Genomic DNA, 20,581 nt, shown 5'->3' with positions numbered 1-20,581 from the left:
TGGCTGTACATCTAAGAGGATGTTGATTGACTTGTTTAAAAGGATTTTTTTAAACTTTAGAAAGTTATCTTTATCTCCCCTACGTTTTTTTCTTTTTGTATGTATGTGTTTATGTATGTATGTATGTGTTTATGTATGTATGTATGTGTTACTATACTTTTTTCATTTGGAGCTCTTCTCCTAAGTTTGATCAGTAAATGAGAAAGGCCAAGAACAGTTTGTGGAATGGGGGAGCAGAGGTTGGATTGCATTGAACTGAGTTGTGGAAGCAAGAAAGTGAAGAGCATTGTAGATATAATTTAGAAAGTTTGGTTATAGAGGGAAAGAGAATAGGAGCATTGAAAAAATTTTTACTTTTTTTTAACATCTTTATTGGAGTATAATTGCTTTACATTGTTGTGTTAGTTGCCGCTGTATGACAAAATGAATCAGCTATATGTGTACGTGTATCCGCATATCTCCTCCCTCTTGCGTCTCGCACCCACCCTCCCTATCCCACCCCTCTAGGTGGTCAAAAAGCACCCAGCTGATCTCCCTGTGCTATGTGGCTGCTTCCCACTAGCTATCTATTTTACAATTAGTAGTGTATATATGTCAGTGCTACTCTCTCGCTTCGTCCCAGCTTACCCATCCCCCTACCCGTGTCCTCAAGTCCATTCCCTATGTCTGCGTCTTTATTCCTGTCCTGCCCCTAGGTTCTTCAGAGCCATTTTTTGTTTCTAGATTCCATAGCTATGTGTTAGCATATGGTATTTGTTTTTTTCTTTCTGACTTACTTCACTCTGTACGACAGACTCTAGGTCCATCCACCTCACTACAAATAACTCAGTTTCGTTTCTTTTTATGGCTGAGTAATATTCCATTGTATACATGTGCCACCTCTTCTTTATCCATTCATCTGTCGTTGGGCATTTAGGTTGGTTCCATGTCCTGGCTATTGTAAATAGTGCTGCAATGAACACTGTGGTACATGATTCTTTTTGAATTATGGTTTTCTCAGGGTATATGCCCAGTGGTGGTATTGCTGGGTCTTATGGTAGTTCTATTTTTATTTTTTAAGGAACCTCCATACTGTTCTCCATAGTGGCTGTATCAATTTACATTCTCACCAACAGTGCAAGAGGGTTCCCTTTTCTCCACACCTTCTCCAGCATTTATTGTTTGTAGATTTTTTGATGGTGGCCATTCTGACTGGTGAGAGGTGATACCTCATTGTCGTTTTGTTTGCATTTCTCTAATGATTAGTGATGTTGAGCATCCTTTCATGTGTTTGTTGGCAATCTGTATATCTCCATTGGAGAAATGTCTAGTTAGGTCTTCTGCCCATTTTTGGATTGGGTTGTTTGTTTTTTTGATATTGAGCTGCATGAGATGCTTGTATATTTTGGAGATTAATCCTTTGTCAGTTGCCTCATTTGCAAATATTTTCTCCCATTCTGAGGGTTGTAATCACGACAGTATGGTACTGGCACAAAAACAGAAATATAGATCAATGGAACAGGATAGAAGGCCCAGAGATAAACCCAAGCACATATGATCACCTTATCTTTGATAAAGGAGGCAAGAATATACAGTAAAAACAGCCTCTTCAATAAGTGGTGCTGGGAAAACTGGACAGCTACATGTAAAAGAATGAAATTAGAACACTCCCTAACACCATACACAAAAATAAACTCAAAATGGATTAAAGACCTAAATGTAAGGCCAGACACTATAAAACTCTTAGAGGAAAACATAGGCAGGACACTGTATGACATAAATCACAGCAAGATCCTTTTTGACTCACCTCCTAGAGAAATGGAAATAAAAACAAAAATAAGCAAATGGGACCTAATGAAACTTAAAAGCTTTTGCATAGCAGAGGAAACCATAAACAAGATGAAAAGACAACCCTCAGAATGGGAGAAAATATTTGCAAACAAAGCAACTGACAAAGGATTAATCGCCAAAATGTACAAGCAGCTCATGCAGCTCAATATCAAAAAAACAAACAACCCAATCCAAAAATGGGCAGAAGACCTAAATAGACATTTCTCCAGAGAAGATATACAGATTGCCAACAAACACATGAAAGGATGTTCAACATCACTAATCATTAGAGAAATGCAAATCAAAATTTACTTTTGTTTTTAAATATGGGAGAACCATAATGGACGTTGAAATTCTGTATCAGTGTGAACTTTTATAATTTTTTATAGCAACTAGTGACATAGACTACTTATGCTATGCATTTTCTTGGAAAACTGTTTCTATTCCTTTGTTGATGTGGAGGAGCCTTTAGAAAGGATGGGATGAAAATATGGGGTAGGAGGGTGGCTGATAGAGTGAGGCCCCTGAATTGTCAGGTGAGGAGGATGGCAAAGAGCCCAGGTACACTCCCAGGGCTGAGGCCGCCTCTTCCTTTGAACTGCATAATACAATTTATTTAATACATGAAAGGGTTGGGGGCAGTGGACAAGTTTATATGATTGGTGATAGGAAATTGAGGGACTTTTATAATAAATATCATGTAAACAGCAAAAGTGCCTGATCTCATGGTCACATCCACAGGGGCTTCCTTCACACAGGAAATCTGTTGTTAAGAGAGAACAGTCTATTCTCCTCTGCTGGAAAGAAGGCTTTTTCACTTTTGGAACAAGAGGTTTCTTTTATAACCATCATTAGAAGAAAAAAACCATTTGCTAATAGCCCATGTTTATTATTCTTTTCTGAGTTTTGTGAAGGATGATGGTTCTTGATACAGATATGTTTTTGCCATAGCAACAGGGACAGACATACACTGGAAAAAAGCAGTGTAAACAACAGATAGTCTTCTTAACGCTGGGCAGATGCTCAGATTTATTGACCGTGGTCAAGTACTAACCTCCCCTTATCTGCCATGTTATAACGCTATATTCCTAGCACTGCATGTTCTTATCCTCCATTTCTATGGATGTGTAAAGGCCATCCCATTGCAGTTGCATTTTGTGGGAAGTATGCAAACTGGAAGTAGTGTGACATGGAAATAATTAATAAGGCTTACTATGCATAAAATATGAAATAATGAAGTCTCCAAAATCAGGCACTTTGGAATGAAAGTCAGATGTAATAAAACACCATGAAGAAAGGCAAACTATTCCCATGATACAGTATGCTGTTTTTTAAGGAAAAGCACTCTGCAAAAATATTAGAGGAATTCCTGAAAAAAATTTAAAAGGAGCATAAAACAAACACTATAGTGGTTGAAAACATCAGCGTCCTGAGAATGCATCCTCCTACTTTATTCCTGTAGGAAAATTAAGCTTGATTTCTGTGAGGTCTTCAGAAATGCATTCCTCACAGAAAATGAGCCCTTTTATGGTTGTACATGTATTCATTGATAACTTTCTGACTGTTAACCAACCTATGTGGAATGACTTGAGCTTTTAACTTTAACTCTTTAAAAATATATATTTAAACTATAAAAGTGGTGTTACTAAAAGTTTAGGAAATAGAGAAATGAAAAGTCATTTGTATTGCCACATCATTAACCTGCTGTTAACGTTTTTTATGAATCTCTCTCCTAGTATCTAACTATGTATTAAATAATGGCAGTGGTAATATGCTTATTTTGCTTTCTGATTTAAATAGAATGCCTCTAAGAGTTTTGCTCTGTGAGTATAATGTTAAGTTTTGGTTGAGATAGGTTTTTGTTTTTAATATGATAGTTAGGGATTTTCCTTTGCTTTTTCCTAAAAGGTTTTAAAATCCTGTATTGGTGTTAGGTTTTATCATTTGATTATAGCACCTAATGACATAAATGCTTGATTCTGCAGGTTTTTCTTGGAAACCAGATTCTATTCCTGTGTATTCAGGTGTCACAGTATGCTGGTGACTCCCAGTGTGCACTGTGTACATATGTTGGGTTTCCCACCGGCATATCAAGCTCAGTGTGCCCATGGCCAACCCCTCCTGCATCTCGCAGTCCTCTCTGCATTCCGGTCTTGTGAATGCTAGAAACCAGAGGACGGTTTAGATCCCTCACCAGATTATGTCAGTCCTCCTTTTCAAGTGGTCTCTCTTCTCCCTCCAAGTTCACTGTTCTAGGTCTGGCCTTGGGCATTCAGTGCTGTGTATTACAGCTGGTCTCCTCACTTGTACTGCTTTTTTTCTTTTTGTGTCTGCTAGCTGCTGTTCGTAGACTTCTCATTTCCTATGTGGAATGTTCTTCTGATAAAAACAAGCTTAACTTAAAGTTGTTTATTTAGAGTGCCAGTCAGGATACTGCAATTCAACAGCTCACAATGGGGAGGAGGAGGGCTCTGCTGGAGCCTGGTACCCTGTGTGCAAGGATGCAGGGAGGCATGCAGACCCAGGGTGGCCGTCTCTCAGGGGGGGCTGCCACTGGCATCTTGTGTCTTCTACTGGCTGCCTCTTTGTCGTCTGTATTTGTCCCAAGCATTGTTGGAATGGGCAGAATCCTTTGCTTATCTTGACCATCTGGAAAGCACATAGAACAGCTTGATTGTTAAGCTACTGGGATGGTCTTCTGGATAGGGCTTTCCTACCTCTCCCCTTAGAGGGATAGCATTGTCAGCCTTGTATCCCCTCTAGCAGAGTCATGCTGCTAGAGGTCCTAAGTAAATGTCAGAAAGGATTTGAGGTCCCAGTTGTATATATCTTGTGTCAGACTGAGGTAGAGAAGGACAGAAAATAGTACTGGAAAGACAAAGCCAACAAACTGGCCTTTGTGAAGCAGTGAGAGGCATCATTGCAGATGCTTGAAAAAGCAGGCTGGAAAATGTGCTGATGCTAAGAACCCTGATATTTGTGTACATGGACATAATCTTATTTGGCTTCACAATAACCCTGTGAACTGAGTAGAGATTATTACCTTTCTGTTTCACAGATGAAGAAACAGAGCCTTTGAAATTCATCAGTTTGCCCAACATCACATAGTTAGTATTTAATAGAGTCATGACTTGAACTTAGGTTTCTGATTGCCAATTTTATGTACTTCATGTTACCTTTCTTAAAACTGGAAGAATGATAGGCTAACAGTGGCCAATCTCCATGTCATCAGGTAAATTACATTAGGGATAGCACAAAGGAAAAATAAAAATTTACCTATCTTAATCCATATTAATTATTTTTATATTTTAAAAACAGCTTTATTGAGATATAATTCACATCCATTACAATCCACTCATTAAAGGGTACAATTCTATGGCTTTTAGTATACTTAAGAGTTATGTAGCCATCACCATTATAAATTTTAGAATATATTCATTGCCCTAAAAAGAAACCCTTTTAGCTATCACTGCCCCCCTCCCCCCAATCCCCACCCCAGCCCTTGGCAATCACTAATCAACTTTTTGTCTCTATAGATTTATCTACTCTGGACATTTCACACAAAATCATACAATATGTGGTCCTTCTTTCATTTTCTGTTTTCAGGTTTTATCTATGTTGTAGCATGTACCCGTATTTCATTTCTTTTCAGCAAAGTTTCTGCTGAAAAATCAGCTGATAGTCTTATGAGGGTTCCCTTGTACATAACTAGTTATTTTTCTCTTGCTGCTTTTAAGATTCTCTCTTTAACTTTCGACATTTTAATTATAATCTGTCTTGGTGTGGATCTCTTGGGTTCATCTTGTTTGGGACACTCTTTGCTTTGTGGACCTGAATGTCTGTTTCCTTCCCCAGGTTAGGGAAGTTTTTAGTCATTATTTCCTCAAATATGTTTTCTGTCCCTTTTCTTCTGGGACCCATATAATGTGGATGTTAGAGCATTTGCTGTTGTCCTACAGGTCCCTTAAACTATCCTCATTTTAAAAAATTCTTTTTTTCTTTTTGCAGTTCTGTTTGGAGATTTCCACTACCGTGTCCTCCAGGTCACTCATCTGTTCTTCTGTATCACTTAGCCTGCTGTTGTTGATTCCCACTAGTGTGTTTTTCAGTTCAGTTGTTGTATTCTTCAGCTCTGTGAGTCCTGTTTGGAACTTTCTTATATTTTCTATCTCTTTGTGGAATTTCTCACTGTCTTCCTCCCTTGTTCTCCCAAGTTCAGTGAGCATTTTATGACCATTACTTTGAACTCTTTATCAAGTAAATTACTTATCTCCATTGCATTAAAGTTTTTTTTCTGGGGTTTTATCTCGTTCCTTCATTTAGAATGTGTTCCTCCATTTCCTCATTTTGCTTGACTCTCTGTGTTTCTGTGTATCATGTGAAGCAGCTCTCTTACCCTGTCTTGAAGGGATGGCCCTATGTGGGAAATGAACCTTATTGTTTAACCTTGCCCTGGTTCTTCGTTGTCTCTTGAACTCTCTTTCCACTTGTTTCAGTCTGTGGGGTCCAGAAACACAGTCCTCCTGTCAGCCTGGGCCTGGCACTCAGTGGATGTCCCCTGTGCGGGCTGTGAATGCCTGTTGGCTTTGGTGGGGTTGTGCGAGTGGAATGGAGGTGTGTGGCTGCTCAAGAGCTGCATCTCTTGGTGCTGTGGCTCGAGCAGGGCTGTTCACACACTGCTTTTAGCAGGTTAGAATGAGAGGGCAAAAATGGTGTCTGCCAGTGCCAGCAAGGTAGAGGGAGCCTGTAAAGATGCCATCTGTCAGCATTCCATCCCTGGAGAGCCCCAGCAGACTTCTGCCCCTTTGGCAGTTGCTGTAAGATTACTAAGTGAATTTCCCTCACAGATGGTCTAAGCTCTTTACAAACTGCTGCTCTTTGTGCGGGGTCCTGGGGCAAATGGTTCTTTACACATGCTATTTAAGAGCAGAGTCTTCATTCCCTGCCATCCTGAGTTACTCCTGAACATAAGCGCTGTTGGTTTTCAAAGCCAGACGTTTTGGGGGCTCTTCTCTCTGTTGCAAGACCCAAAGGTTGTGGTGCCTGGTGTGGGTATAAACCCCTTACTCCTCGGGGAGAAGCTCCGTTTATTTGTTTGTCTATTGCTTGATTTGTTGATTGATTTTATTAAGATTTCTTTCAATTGTGGGTCACCATATTGGGAGTGGGGTTTTTGGTGAGAGCATGCCTTTCCTACCTGTCTCGACGAGGCCCTTGTATCCTTTGTGGTGGAGCAGGTGTTTTGGCAGTTCTCAGGTTCTTTTCAGAAGGATTTGTTCCCTGTGTAGCTGTATATTTGTTGTGTCTGTGGGAGGAGGTGAGTTCAGGATCTTCCTATGCCACCATCTTAAACCCAGTTTTCTTACCATTCCTTTGTAGTAAGTTTTTAAATCAGGAAGTGTGAGTTCTCCAACTTTGTTCATTTTCAAGATTGTTTTGGGTGTTCTGGGTCCATATGAATTTTAGGATCAGCTTCTCCAATTTCTGCAAAGAAGTCAGAAGGTTTTTGATAGGGATTCCTTTATCTGTAGATCAATTTGGGGAGAATTGCCATCTTAACAGTAGTAAGGCTTCTGATCCATGAACATGTTATATTCATTTCCATACTCTTAAACAACCAGTTTTGTCAGTCCAGTTCTTCTAGATATGGATGTTCATATTAAGTGTGTTGTATTTTGCAAAGTAGCATTAGTGGAATTGAAGTCCTCCTGACTGGATTGTCAGGCATAGTGCAGAGGTTTAACTATTGCTCTTAATTAAACATGACTTGAATTGATAGAAAATGATACTTGGAAATAATGTGAAGAAACTAGTATGAGTAATACCTGCTTTATGATTTTCATATGAACCTTCACATACAAAATGGTATGGTTTGTTTTGTAGTTTGGTTTTTTAAATTATCATTTTTATCCTAAATATGTCTGACATAGGAGAGGGATTGCTTCAGGCACTTTCAGGTCTAGTACCTGGAGATAGGGGTGCATATCAGAAGAGTAGCTTACATAGCTGTAATGAGGGAGGTCCTTCAAAACTTTGCGATAAAATTTAAAACCCTCTCACATTTGTGTTTCTATGGCATAAATAGTCTTTTCCAGGCTTGTCATGGTCAAGTACCAATGATGTAATGATGATTGTACCAGAAGCACCAAAGGCAGCTATTGGCATGCTATGTGGTGGGGCTCTAGGCATGGTTAGTTTGACTAAGTATTCTAAGAGGCCCCATGGAGTTTGTCATCTCTGACAGAGGACTTAATGCATTAGTGATGAAAAACGGCTCACTACTGGCTTGTGATCTTCCAGAGAGTGTAAGACAATGCAGCACTAAGTGAGTGCCTCTTGTCTTATTTAAACACATATATTCAGACCATTTGTTTGGGTACAGTGTTCCATCTTGTGTCAGCCTCATCAAAGGCTTGAAATAGAATAGGTGATATATAATATCTATACATTAATATTTTATTTATTATTGGATATAATGTCTAGATACTAATATTACCTACTCTTGTTTTCCTGTTTTATTACTTATGAATGATCACCCAACTATTATAAAACTAGACTTTTTAAAAACAGGATATTCTTTTAGCTTATTTTCTCCTGTGTGTTGATCCTTTCCGGTTTCTTGTTCCTCCCTGTTGCTTGTTGATCAGAGTCCTGTGGAAGAAATTGGTTTTATGAGTCCTGTTGCTCTTCAGTTTGGTTAGTAACACTGTCAGAGGTGGGATCAGCCACACAAACACCTATCTTTGGTCCAGAGCACAGTTAGGGGAGAGGTGGAACAAATGGCTGCTTGACAGATGTGTACTTAGGGTTGTGAGGCCCTGTTGTTCACCCTCCTTGTCTACTGCCCCACCTCCAATACATGCTTAATAAATGAAAATCCCCAAATTAGAGCTTCATTCTTTTGGATTAAGGCTTCCATCCTGTGTTAAAATTCAAACAGCATGAACTGTTACCTTGTTAAACAGTATGGATAGTTTGGGTAATTTATAATTTAATTGGTTTTGTATACAGAGTTTGATAGATTTCAGTGGGGGCAGAGAGATAGAGAACACACAATTCAATTACTAGGTACTTTAGAGGAATGTAGGAGAAAACCAGAAAAAAAGCAAGGGCTGCCTGGAATCATGAATACAGCTTATTCGGACACTATTATTTTACCTAAGGGCAGCCTTTTATGGCCCCAGGAATGTCTGTGATGACCCTCATCTTCCTTGGAATATTCTTAGAGCAGGGTTAGGAAACTCCAGGCCCGTGGGCCAAATCTAGTCTGCCACCTGTTTTTGTAAGTGAAGTTTTATTGGAACATAACCATTCTTATTCGTTTACAAACTCATTGTGCCTACTTTCTTGTTACATTGGCAAAATTGAGTAGTTGTAACAAATATGGCCCACAATGTATAAAATATTCTGGCTCTTTACGGGAAAAGTTTGCCAATAAACTTGTCTAGAGAGTCTAGACTTTTAGAAGGTTAAGCATGGATCATAGATATCTTAAACTTACTTCAGACTTCTTTAACTTTTAATATTACCATTATGTGGACTCAAGGGCAGTGATCTTAAGGAAGGATCACTACTTATATCAGGATGAATGCTTGTTCAAAAAAAAATGTGTAACTTCAAAAATATTTGTAAAATAAAGGATGACACTGCTATGTTTAAAATCTAAGTAGCCATTGGAAAATTAATATCTGATTATACATGTACCTGTTACACCAGCCTCTTTCAGGTGCTCCCATCTTATTACATGAGAAAAATGTTACAGTTCCCACCATAGGCATTCATCTTCTATCATTTCTGAAGATGAAGTATTTATGTTAGACATTGTAACTTATTTAATTAAATATGAATATAAATATAAAATGCTAATCTCACTGTTGGAAATTTTTAAAGTGTTTTAGCTCAGTTACGTCTTGTCTTCCTTTCTCTCTCTCAGCTTGAAGTCCATGGCCCAAAATGACTCTACCACTGGAGACTTTCTTCCGTAAAGAGGAAGACCACACAGGAGGCTGGGATGAGCATGCCACTGCATCAGATCTCTGCCATTCCATCCCAGGATGCCACCTCTGCTAGAGTCTACAGAAGTAAAACCAAAGAAAAGGAGAGGGAAGAGCAGGTATTGGGGAAATACCTTTCTTAGTTTCATTATTTTTGTTCTTTTCATTAAATACAGTCTAGAATAAGCTCTGACGATCAAGTTTTCTCTAATAATAAATTTAAAAAGCACATGGTGTGAACAGTTTTGCTCAGAAGTTGTCTTTTTGTAGGTTTCTAGGTTTTCAGATTTTGCAATCAACTTATTCTGCCATGATTATATCATGACTTATTTATCTTCATTGGTTAAATATTTCTGCTAAATCACTGAGAAAAAGTTCTTTGGATTCTCAGAATATGATGCAAAGGATGAATTTATTTGAGCAAAAACATATGCCTGCTGCAAGGTTGTCATAGTTAACATCAGAGTCTACCTCTGCTCTCATATGGCTTTTGATTGGGCCTGACAATTAAATATGCATTAGAATCTAATAAGGTCAGTGGTGGAGGAAGTTCAGGACCACCTAATCCCAGCCCAAGGCACCAGGAATGGCTTCCTTGAAAAAATGACATTTACATGGAGACCCCGAACCTGGAATTAGCTAGGAGAAAGAGTTTTCCTGGGACATGCTGAAAGGCCAGAGGTTAGAGCAAGGTGGATTTGAAGATACTAAAATAGAATAACTGGAATATAAAGGTTGAATGGGTAGTGGAAAGATAGGAGGTTGGAAAAGTTATAGGAGTTACCTTAAGGAGTTTCGATTACTTTTGCAAAAGAATGAATGATCAGATTTGTGTTTTTAAATCTTTCATCCAGCCTGCAATTTGGAGGATGAATTGAATGGGTGGCAGGGAGACCAGTCAGAGAATTATTTAATAGCCTACTTAGGCCAGGTTTGACAAACTTTTTCTGTGAAAGGCCAGATAATGAATATTTTAGACATTGTGGGTCAGACAGTCACATCTCTTCAACTCTGCCATTGTAGCATGAAAATGGCCAAAGACAATATATAAATGAATGGACATGACTGTGTTCCAGTAAAACTTTATTTACAAAAACAGGAGACAAGTCAGATTTCACCTGTAGGCTGTAGTTTGCTGATATTTGGCCTAGGGAAAAGTTGATGGTGACTTTGTCTAGGATAGGCTTAGTGGGGATAGAGATTTACATTATTAATCCAGTGGGCTTGATGATTGAATGTGGGGAGGGACAGGGAGGAATCAGAGATGACCCCTGTCTTCTTGCCTTTACAGTGTGCTTTACAAACATTTGCTCCTTAGTTCTTAGAGCATTCCTATTTTATAGTTAAACTTAATCTTTGCCCAAGACTCTAAAGAATCCTTGTTAAATCAAGAATTGATGTCTTGTGTGAAGTTGACTCATTATAGGTGATGGGACACCATTCTTTCCATTATTACATATAGAATAAAGAAAGAATCTATCGTATTTCTTAAAGTACATGGACTATAGAAAATGAAAAGGTGCCAGGTAAATTGAAAAGGTCTCTGTATTCTTAAACTGTATTCTTAGTTTGTGGAGTTTTTTTTCATTGCTTGTATTGTCAGTCTGCACCCTTTCCATTTTCTGAGCTCTTAGAAGTGTGGCCAGCATTGTCTCACTAGGAGTAGTGGTGGGGTAGATGGTTTCAAAATGTCATATTTTCAGTATTTTAGTTTTTTTCAACATGCTGGGGACGGGAAAATATCCCTAAATATCTTTCCCATGTTCTATCAATTTTCATTTGTTAGTCTTCATTTAAGTTTCAGTTAAATTAATAGTCTTTTCTTATAATCCTTCTTAGCCCAAATGGATTTTTAAATACCACAAGTAGAACATTTCCTTGGTCTAGGGTGCTTGCCTGTATTAAGTTGAGGCTGTGAGTTCCTTATTCATTGTAGTGTCGAGTTTGGTTATCAGATGGTGGGAATTTCTTGGTATATATATGAGGAAGCTATACATATTTGTTTGAAATAGATACAGGAAGATGTCCAACATTTTAGCAAGGAAGAGAGATTTCTTTTGTTCTAAAACTCTGTTACAGATTTGTTGTAGGTGGGTATTCAGTAAATACTTATTGAATGATATGATCTATTTGATGCCATTTTTAAGGTCTAAATAAGTAGCATTAACCAGCTGTTTCATGGAATTGGGATTTTGATTGGTATTGGGAAGAAGAACCATCCTGCCCCACCTTCATAGGGGGAATAGTTTGAATACACGATGGCAAGTGTGACAGTTCTGGGAATCATTGTGCCAAGGTGAGGTGGCAGGTAGTGGAAGAGCCACTGAGACAGGAGCTTGAAGAGCCCCCAGAAGAGCTTTGGCAGCAGCTGGCACAGCCTCTGAAAAATGATTTTGTAGGTTTCTAGAGTCTGAAATGTGGTATCAGGATGGGTTTGGAAAGTAAATTTTTGTCCAGTGAAGGCTTTTTTCCTTTATCCAGTTTCCCAGGTGCAGTGAGTTCAAAACAAAATCCTTTGGTACAATTTCTGATCCTCTTGTGCTTGGGAGAGGAGGAGAGGAGGGAAAGAGAAGCTATGCAAAGGCACCCCTTCCTTCCATCCCATCATCCACTGTTCTCAGAACCTGAAAGCTGGCAACCTGAGACAGTCCATTACATCAATAACAATTTTATTCCTTCTGAATCTTGTGAGAAGAGAGGAACATCGCAGTTTACACAGAATCAAATAATGTAACTGTTAACGTGGACACAGTTTTACCTGTTTATCAGATGTGATATTCTCTCTGTAGCACCCATTGCCCAAGCCCGTATCTACAAGTCTAAGAGTTAATGACTTTTACACAGTAGTCAGTACACTTGATGAATAAATGAATGAGTTCAGTTTTAATGATATGGGGACTGCTGTGGAGGTGAGAGGAATGTTTTGCAATCCATAAAAGGATTTCTTCTGCTGTTGCTTATGAACTGGGTAAATGTTTCTTGAATATTTTTTTTTTTTAGCGTTTTATAAGTATTGCTCCATTGCCGTTACACTCTGGTCTGCATTTAGAAACCTGATGTTGTGGTTGTTTGCATTCTTTCAAAAGAAACATATTTTTTATAGCTTTTTGCAGAATACTTTCTTCTTATAGTGTGAGGAGTTATTTGGTTAAGTCTTGCTGTTCTTGATGGCTTTCTTTGGTTCTTGTGGGGGATTTTTGAGCCTTTAAATCTTCTTTCAATTCTGAAACCTTTTCTTCTACCTTTAATCATGAACTCTAAATTCTGATTCTCTCAAGGATTGCTGCTACAGGTTAAATTTCCATATTCTCTTGGCTATTGTGTATTCTCAGATTCATTCCTCTTAGTTCTGTACTGTGGTCCTTTGGAACTGACCTTTTCCAAATTGCCCTATTTTGCTGACTCAGCACTGCTGATTTTTGCTTCTTTCTCTGTCCAAGAAGGTTCTTAATTGATCTGTTGCTATCTGATTGCATTTTGATTAATTTCTTATCTGGATTTATTCTGTTTTGTGGTTTGATACATCTCTTTACATTTTTTGAGATGTTTTTATTATGTTTTAGTTTGTTTTTAAATAGGTTTATTATGGAATAATTGACATACAGTAAACAATACATATGTAAAGTATACACTTTGATAAGTTGTGAAATATATATATACACATGAAACTATCTCCACAATCAAGATTGTGAACATATCCATCACTCCCAAAAGTTTCCTCATGTCCCTTGTAATCCCTCCCTCCCACCCCTTTCCAACCCTTTCCTCAGGGAATCATTGCTCTGTTTTCTTTCACTATACATTGGTTTGCATTTTCTAGAGTTTTATAAAGATGGATGTACATATATTATGTACTCTTTTTTGTCTCGCTTTTTTCATAGCTTAGTTCTTTTGCAATTCATCCACATTGTGTGTATCAATAGTTTGTTCCTTTTCTTGCTGAGTAGTACCCATTGTATGGACCTACACAATTTGTTTATCAATTCTCGTGTTGATGGACATTTGGATTGTTTACAGTTTTTGGCTGTTACAGACAAGGTTGCTGTGTTCACACAACAACAAGCCCTTGTATGGACATATATTTCCTTTCCCTTGGGTAAATACCTAGGAGTGGGACCATATGTTCAGCTTTTTAAGATAGAAACTGCCAAACTGTTTTCCAAAGTGATTCTGTTTTACATTCCTACCAGGAGTATGAGGGTTCCAATTCTTCTAGATCTCCACCAACCCTTGGTATGGGCAGTCTTTTTAATTTTAGCCATCTAATAGGTTATTCTAGTATCTCATTGTGGTTTTAATTTGCATTTCCCTCATGAGTAATGACATTGAGCATCTTTTCATGTGCTTATTTATTGTCTATATGTCTTTTTTCTGTGTTGGACCGTCTGTTCAAATCTTTTGTCCATTTAAAAAAACCACCAATTTGTTTTATTATTGTTGAGTTTTGAGCATTCCCTGTATAGTCTAGACACAAGTCCTTTATCAGATATATGCTTTACAAGTGTTTACTCCAAAGGTTTGGATTGTCTTTTCATGCTTCTGCTGGTGTCTTTTAAAGATGAAAACTTTTTCATTTTGAAGTCAAATTTATCCTTTTTTTCTTGTATGCATTGTACTTTTGGCATTCTGTTAAGAAATCTTGGCCTAACCCAAGGTTACAAATAATATCTTCTATGTTTTTTTCCTAGAAGTTTTATAATCTTAGTTTTACATGAACGTTTATGATCTGTTTTGAATTAATTTTTATAGATTGTGTGAAATACATATCCAGCATCATTTTCTGTTGTATGAATATCCAGTTGTGCCAGTAACATTTGTTAAATAGATTGTCTTTACTGCATTACCTTAACTCTGTTGCTCATATAGGTGTGTGCTTATTTTTGGAGTCTGTCTCCTGTTCCATTGATCGACTTGCCCATCTTTACAATTAATACCCCACTGTCATGTACATTCTAGCTTTATAATGAGTCTTGAAAATCAGACTTCGGCAAACTTGTTTTGCCTATTTTAGGTTTTTTGCATGTCCACATGAATTTAAGAATCAGATTGTCAATTTCTGTACAAAAATGTCTACTGGGATTTTTGTTCAGATTGTTGAATCTGTAGTTCAATTTGGGGGAGAACTGACATTTTAACAATATTGAATCTTGACCCATGAACAAGGTATGTCTCCTCTTTAAGTCTTATTTAATTTCTCTCAGCAGTGTTTTATAGATTTTAGTGTATAGGTCTTTACACACCTTTTGTCTGATTTATCCCTAAGTACTTTTTATTTTTGATGCTGTTGTAAATGATATTGTTTTTAAATTTTAATTTCCTCTTGTTCATTGCTAGTACAGAGAAATAAAATTGATTTTTATGTATTGATCTTGTATCTTGCAATTTTGCCAAAGTCACTAGTAGCTTTTTTGTAGAGTCCATTGAATTTTCTGCATAGGCAGTCACGTCATCTGTAAATGAAGATAGTTTTACGTTGCCTTTTTCTATTTGGATGCCTCCCTCCCTCTTTCTTGCTCTAGTGAAAACCTCCAGTACTATCCTGAATAGAAGTGGTGAGAGCACACATCCTTGTGTTTGTGACCTTAGGGGGAAAGCATTCATTCTTTATACACTAAGTATGATATTAGCTATATGTGTTTTGTAGATACTCTTCAACATGTTGAGGAGGTTCCCTACTGTTTCTAGTTTACTGAGAGTTTTGTTCAGTTTTGATACTGGTAACTTGCGTCTTCACTATTTTTTTTCCTGATCTAGCCAGAGGTTTATCAATTTTATTGATCTTCTCAAAGAATTCTTTTGGTTTCATAGATTTTCTCTGTTGTCATTCTGTTTTCTATTTGTTTCATTTCTGCTCTGATATTTCCTTTCCTCTGCTTCCTTTGAGTTTAATTTGCTCCTCTTTTTCTAGCTTTTTAAGGTAGAAGTCAAGGTTATTTATTTATCTTTCTTATTTTCTATCACAGGATTTAGTGATTATAAATTTCCCAAGTTCTGCTTTCATGGCATTCCACAAATTCTGCTGTGTTGAGTTTCATTTTCATTCAGTTCAAAATACTTTCTAATCTCCCTTTTCATTTCTTCTTAGATCCATGGGTTATTTTTAAGTGTGTTATTTAATTTCCAAAATTTCTGGACTTTCCAGAGATCTTGCTTTTATTTATTTCTAATTTAATTCCATTTTGGTCTGAAAACATATTTTGAATAACTTAAATCCTTTTAAATTTACCAAGACTTGTTTCATAGTCCAGAATATGGTCTCTTTTGGTAAATGTTCTGTGTACACTTTAGAAGAATGTGTATCCCACTGTTGTTGGATGGAGTGTTCTATAAATGTCAGTCACATCAAGTTGATTGATAATGGTTTTCAAGTCTGCTAAACCCTCACAGTCTAGTTGTTCTGTTACTAGAAAGAGTGGTAATTAAATTGCTGACTATAATTGTGGATTTGTCTATTTCTCCTTGGAATTATACCAGTTTTGCTGCATGTAGTTGATGCTCTGTTATTAGGTGCATAAACATTTAGGATTGTTTGGTCTTCTTGATAAGTTAACCCCCTTATTATTAAGAAATAATTATCTTTATCCCTGGTAATGACATTCTTTGCTCTGAATTCTACTTTGATAATAACTCATTATTGACTGGGGGATTTTTTGCAGAAACTAAGGCCTGCAGCCAGTGATTTGTTATGTTAACTGATATTGATTCGTCTCCCGTCAGTAACGTTGGGGTAACAAAAGACGTATTAATACATCTCTGGTCAATAATGTGATAATACAGGCACTACAGCTTTCTTTTGATTAGTATTAGTATGGTATCACCTTTTCCATCTTTCCACTTTTAACCTATTTGTGTCTTTATTTAAAGTGCTTTTCATGTAAGCAACATATACGGTTGAGTGATTTTATCCAGTCTGAAAATCTCTCTCTTTATCTGGATGTTTAGACCATTTATATCTAATGAGATTATGGATATGGTTAGGTTAAGTCTTCCTGTTTGTTTTCTGTTCATCCTATCTGTTCTTTGTTTTCCTTTTTATCCCTTTTCTGCTCTTTAAAACATTGAGTGTTTTTTAAGATTTAATTTTCTTCTTTGTTGGTTTATAAGCTGAAACTTTATTTCAGTGTTTTTAGATTTTATTTATTTTATTTTTTTAGGGTTTATATTATATATCTTTAACTTGTCACAGTCTGCCTTCAAGTGATACTTTACTACTTCAAAAATACTATAAGAACCTTACTTTCATTTCTTCCCGCCTACACCCCAGTCTTTCTGCTACCGTTGTCATACATTTTATTATATATATGTTATAAACCCTAGAATATGATGTTATTTTTAAACACTTTTATTTTTAAGGAGATTAATAAGAAAAATATCTGTTTACACTTATATAATGTAACTACCATTTCTGGTGTTCTTTATATCTTTGAGTAGAGCTGTATTTCCATCTGTCATTTTCCTTCCATGTGAAGGACTACTTTCTTTAACGTTTCTTCTATTGTGAGTTGGCTGGTAATGACTTCTTTCAGCTTTTTTTTTTTTCTTCATTTCTTAGTCTGGGGTTTGTTGAGCTTTGTGGGATCCGTGGGTTTACAATTTTCATTGAATTTGAAATATTTTTCAGATATTTTTTCTGTCCTCTCCCTTATTTGGGGACTCTATTACACACATTAACTGGCTTGAAGTTTTCTGATATTATGTTTTTAATTTTTTTTTCTTTCTGTGTTTTATTTTGGATAATTCTAATTGCTGTGTTTTTAAGTTCATTAATCTTTTGTTTTTCAGTGTCTGATCTATCGTTAACTCCACTTAGTGTGTTTTTAATCTCAGACATGGTATAGTTTTAATCTCTACAACTTCAGTTTGGATCCTTTCTTATATCTTCCATGTCTCTATTCAACTTTTTGATCATAAGATCCAAAATTGAACTTCTAAAAATTTATTTTAAAATAAAACTGACTTAAGATACCAAGTGATGGGTATCTTTGTAGTATTTTTTTTAATTTAAAAAAAGTTAGCATAGTTGTAGTATCTTGAATATAAAGTCCGTGTTTTTCTTATTCTTCTGTCCCATTACCCCATTATTTGATGTCTTTTCTTATCCCTAGGTCTATTTGAAAATGTGCTTCTGTGCACTATATAGGATTATTAACATGTATTTTTAAAAGTCTAAAAGACAGTTTTGTATCTGGCCATCAAATAGGTGTTTAGAAATGCACATTTCATTTGATAGTATTTGTAAATTACTTTGCATCTCAGAAGAGTGTCCATTTTACCCTGTTATTAACAGGGCTCCAGGCCCACTGTAAGCAACGGCATGATTTTTAATTAGTTTAAGGAGAGAGGTTTAATACAGGGAAGTAGATGCCTACAAAGTATTTGAAGGGCTGGAGGAGTAGGCCTTCACTAGGTTTCCAGGAACAGCCAAGTCCCAGCACTCCTGGACTACTCTGTTGAGGTCAGGAGCTGACACATCAGAAAGTTGCTGTTGATACTTCTGGTGAAAAAAAAGTCACTGTCTTTACCATGGTTTGAAAGCTACCACTGCTGCTACAGACTTTGCTGAATTAGGAAGAGGCTGCTAGCTCTAGAACCGCATCATTTGTGCCGTGATCTCAGCAAGCGAAGTGGATGCTCTGTCTTCTGCTTTTCTCCCTATGTCCCAACTCCAAATCAAGGCCTTGAGTGTGAGTACAACCTAATTATGGATTAATTGGATTAGTGCATAATTCCTAATTATGTCTGGAACCCAAACTGCAAGGTTGTCCAGGAAATACATTTTTAAACTTTCTGCCCTATACCCCTTTAAAATGAAATTGGTGTGGAAACTGAAATATTTGGTCCACATCACAGTATCTCTCGAAGAGGATAAAAAACAAAAAGGTAATTCAGTGATTAGCTTACATTTAAACAGTACACTCTGTAGGAAATGAAAGTGGTATTTTCTTTCATGTATTTATAAACAGTTCTGTTTCTGGCCCTGTTGGGCTCACCATCTTGCTTCTGAGGTCAACAAGGGATTTTACCGTATAGCATCAGGATGATGATCATCTGAACACACTATTATATTTGCTATGAAAAGATATGAATGTTGGCAACCAATACTGTACTCATCTTTACCTGACATCTAAAAGATGGCTTCACAATTGTTCAAGTGATAACAGTATTTTGAGGCACACTCACCATACTTTTACCTCTTAATAATAATTCTCTTTTCTCTACTAGATAAATTATTCCCCTTTAAATCATACAAACCTAATATAAGGAACTTGGAGGAAACAATCTGTGTTTTAACAACTCTGAATCTCCAGCGCCATCTAGCCTAACCCCCATTTTAATGCTTGAACTTCTCTGGGTCATCATGGCTCGCCTGTTCTTGGCCCCTTTAGGGCATCTCTCATGGTATTGACCCACCACTTCCAAAGGCAGTCTGTACTTTTTGGGGTTACCAGAGATTTGAGATCCAGTATAAGAACTAACTCTCTGTAGCTTTCTCTTTTTGACAGCCCTACTTTTTTTCTTCTAGTAACTGGCAGTCTTACATTCTGCGGCATAAAAATCCATTGTTTCATGTATTACAAAGTTCAGTCTCTCAACATTCTGGTTGTTCTCTTTTAGACCATGCCTAGTTTCTTCCTGGAAGTATGCTTAAATGAAGAGATGAATATACATCTTTAAAATATACATGTCCCAAATTATTGCCTTTGATTGGGCATCACCCTCCATGAGATCATTTGTATGGCTTCTTGAATCATCTGTGTGCTTTACCTGCAAAAGCCCCATGAGATTAATCTCATACCTAGAAATCAGGATTTCTTTTGTCATCTGTTTACCTTTTCTTGACCCCTGAAGTGGTTTTTTCAAACCTGCTTCCAAGTATATTTTCCCTGTCCAGTAATCAAATCTGTCACTGTAACGTGCTGGGAGCTACTCTAGTTTGCTCAAGTACACATAGGAAGTTACAGTGTGCTTGTAGTTTAAGAACCAAATGTGAGTAATTCTTTTCTAAATGGTTGTTTTCTACCTGGTAAGGCTTGTTTTCTTTGAGAATGAAGAAATAAGATTAGATGTTTTTCTAATGATAAAAAAAAAGAGTGTGCTCTTATCAAACATTAAATACAAGTTGGTCAGGTTGAACTGTTACATTTTCTTGTGCACACATAGATTTTAAAGCTTAAATGTAGATAAAATTATATACACCTTTGAGGTCCTGCCATTTTAAATATTCTTAGTCAAAAGCCAGCAGTATTGGTTCTGGCTATTTTATATATTAGCAGCTTACCTTTCCCAGCCAATTCTCACATAAGTCTTGGACTGGTAACGATTTGCTGTTTACTTATTTAGGGTATGAAAATGGACGGATGTGCATATTGACTGTAGCTGACCTCTGTGATGTTGGTTTGGGGAGAGTTTGCTAGGTAAGAGTCCACGTCATGTAAGTCAAACGAGGAGTCTAGTTTCGATATACGGAGTGAAGCGCTGGCACTTGGCTTCAGTGTGTTGTGTATAAATCGAGTGAAAATGGCACATGAATATGTTTGTCTTGGTACCACTGCAGAACTCAGTGATTATGGTTTGTTGCCACTCTTCTCTTACAGCTGTCCTGTGAGTTAAATAACTGGGAGGCAGATAATTTTTCAGATTTCCTGTCAGTAAGCCTGTTGAAAATAAGAGAGCCACCCAAATTGGTTTTTAAATGCAGAGGTTTCAAAAAATAATATAGCCATAGCATCCTATAATAGTTGTTAGTGACTTCTATATTTGACATCATGGAGCTGACT

At 37.0% G+C, this 20,581-nt stretch overlaps 1 protein-coding gene across 5 annotated transcripts in view; it reads left to right on the top strand.

The window, feature by feature from the left end:
• MARCHF8 (membrane associated ring-CH-type finger 8) overlaps positions 1 to 20,581 on the top strand; it is a 118,264-nt gene that overhangs the window by 46,635 nt on the left and 51,048 nt on the right. For all 5 annotated transcript variants that reach the window (XM_030844028.3, XM_030844032.3, XM_030844027.3 and 2 more), the window contains exon 2: positions 9,743 to 9,922. In XM_030844028.3, the coding sequence (XP_030699888.1) occupies positions 9,821 to 9,922 (102 nt within the window). In that variant the 5' untranslated portion in view covers positions 9,743 to 9,820. The remainder of the gene's footprint in view (positions 1 to 9,742; positions 9,923 to 20,581) is intronic.

The sequence above is a fragment of the Globicephala melas genome, chromosome 16, assembly GCF_963455315.2.
Source record: "Globicephala melas chromosome 16, mGloMel1.2, whole genome shotgun sequence".
Taxonomy (NCBI): Eukaryota; Metazoa; Chordata; class Mammalia; order Artiodactyla; family Delphinidae; genus Globicephala; species Globicephala melas.
The sequence above is the reverse complement of the archived record's forward strand: the minus strand, read 5'-3'. Positions and strand labels throughout refer to the sequence as shown.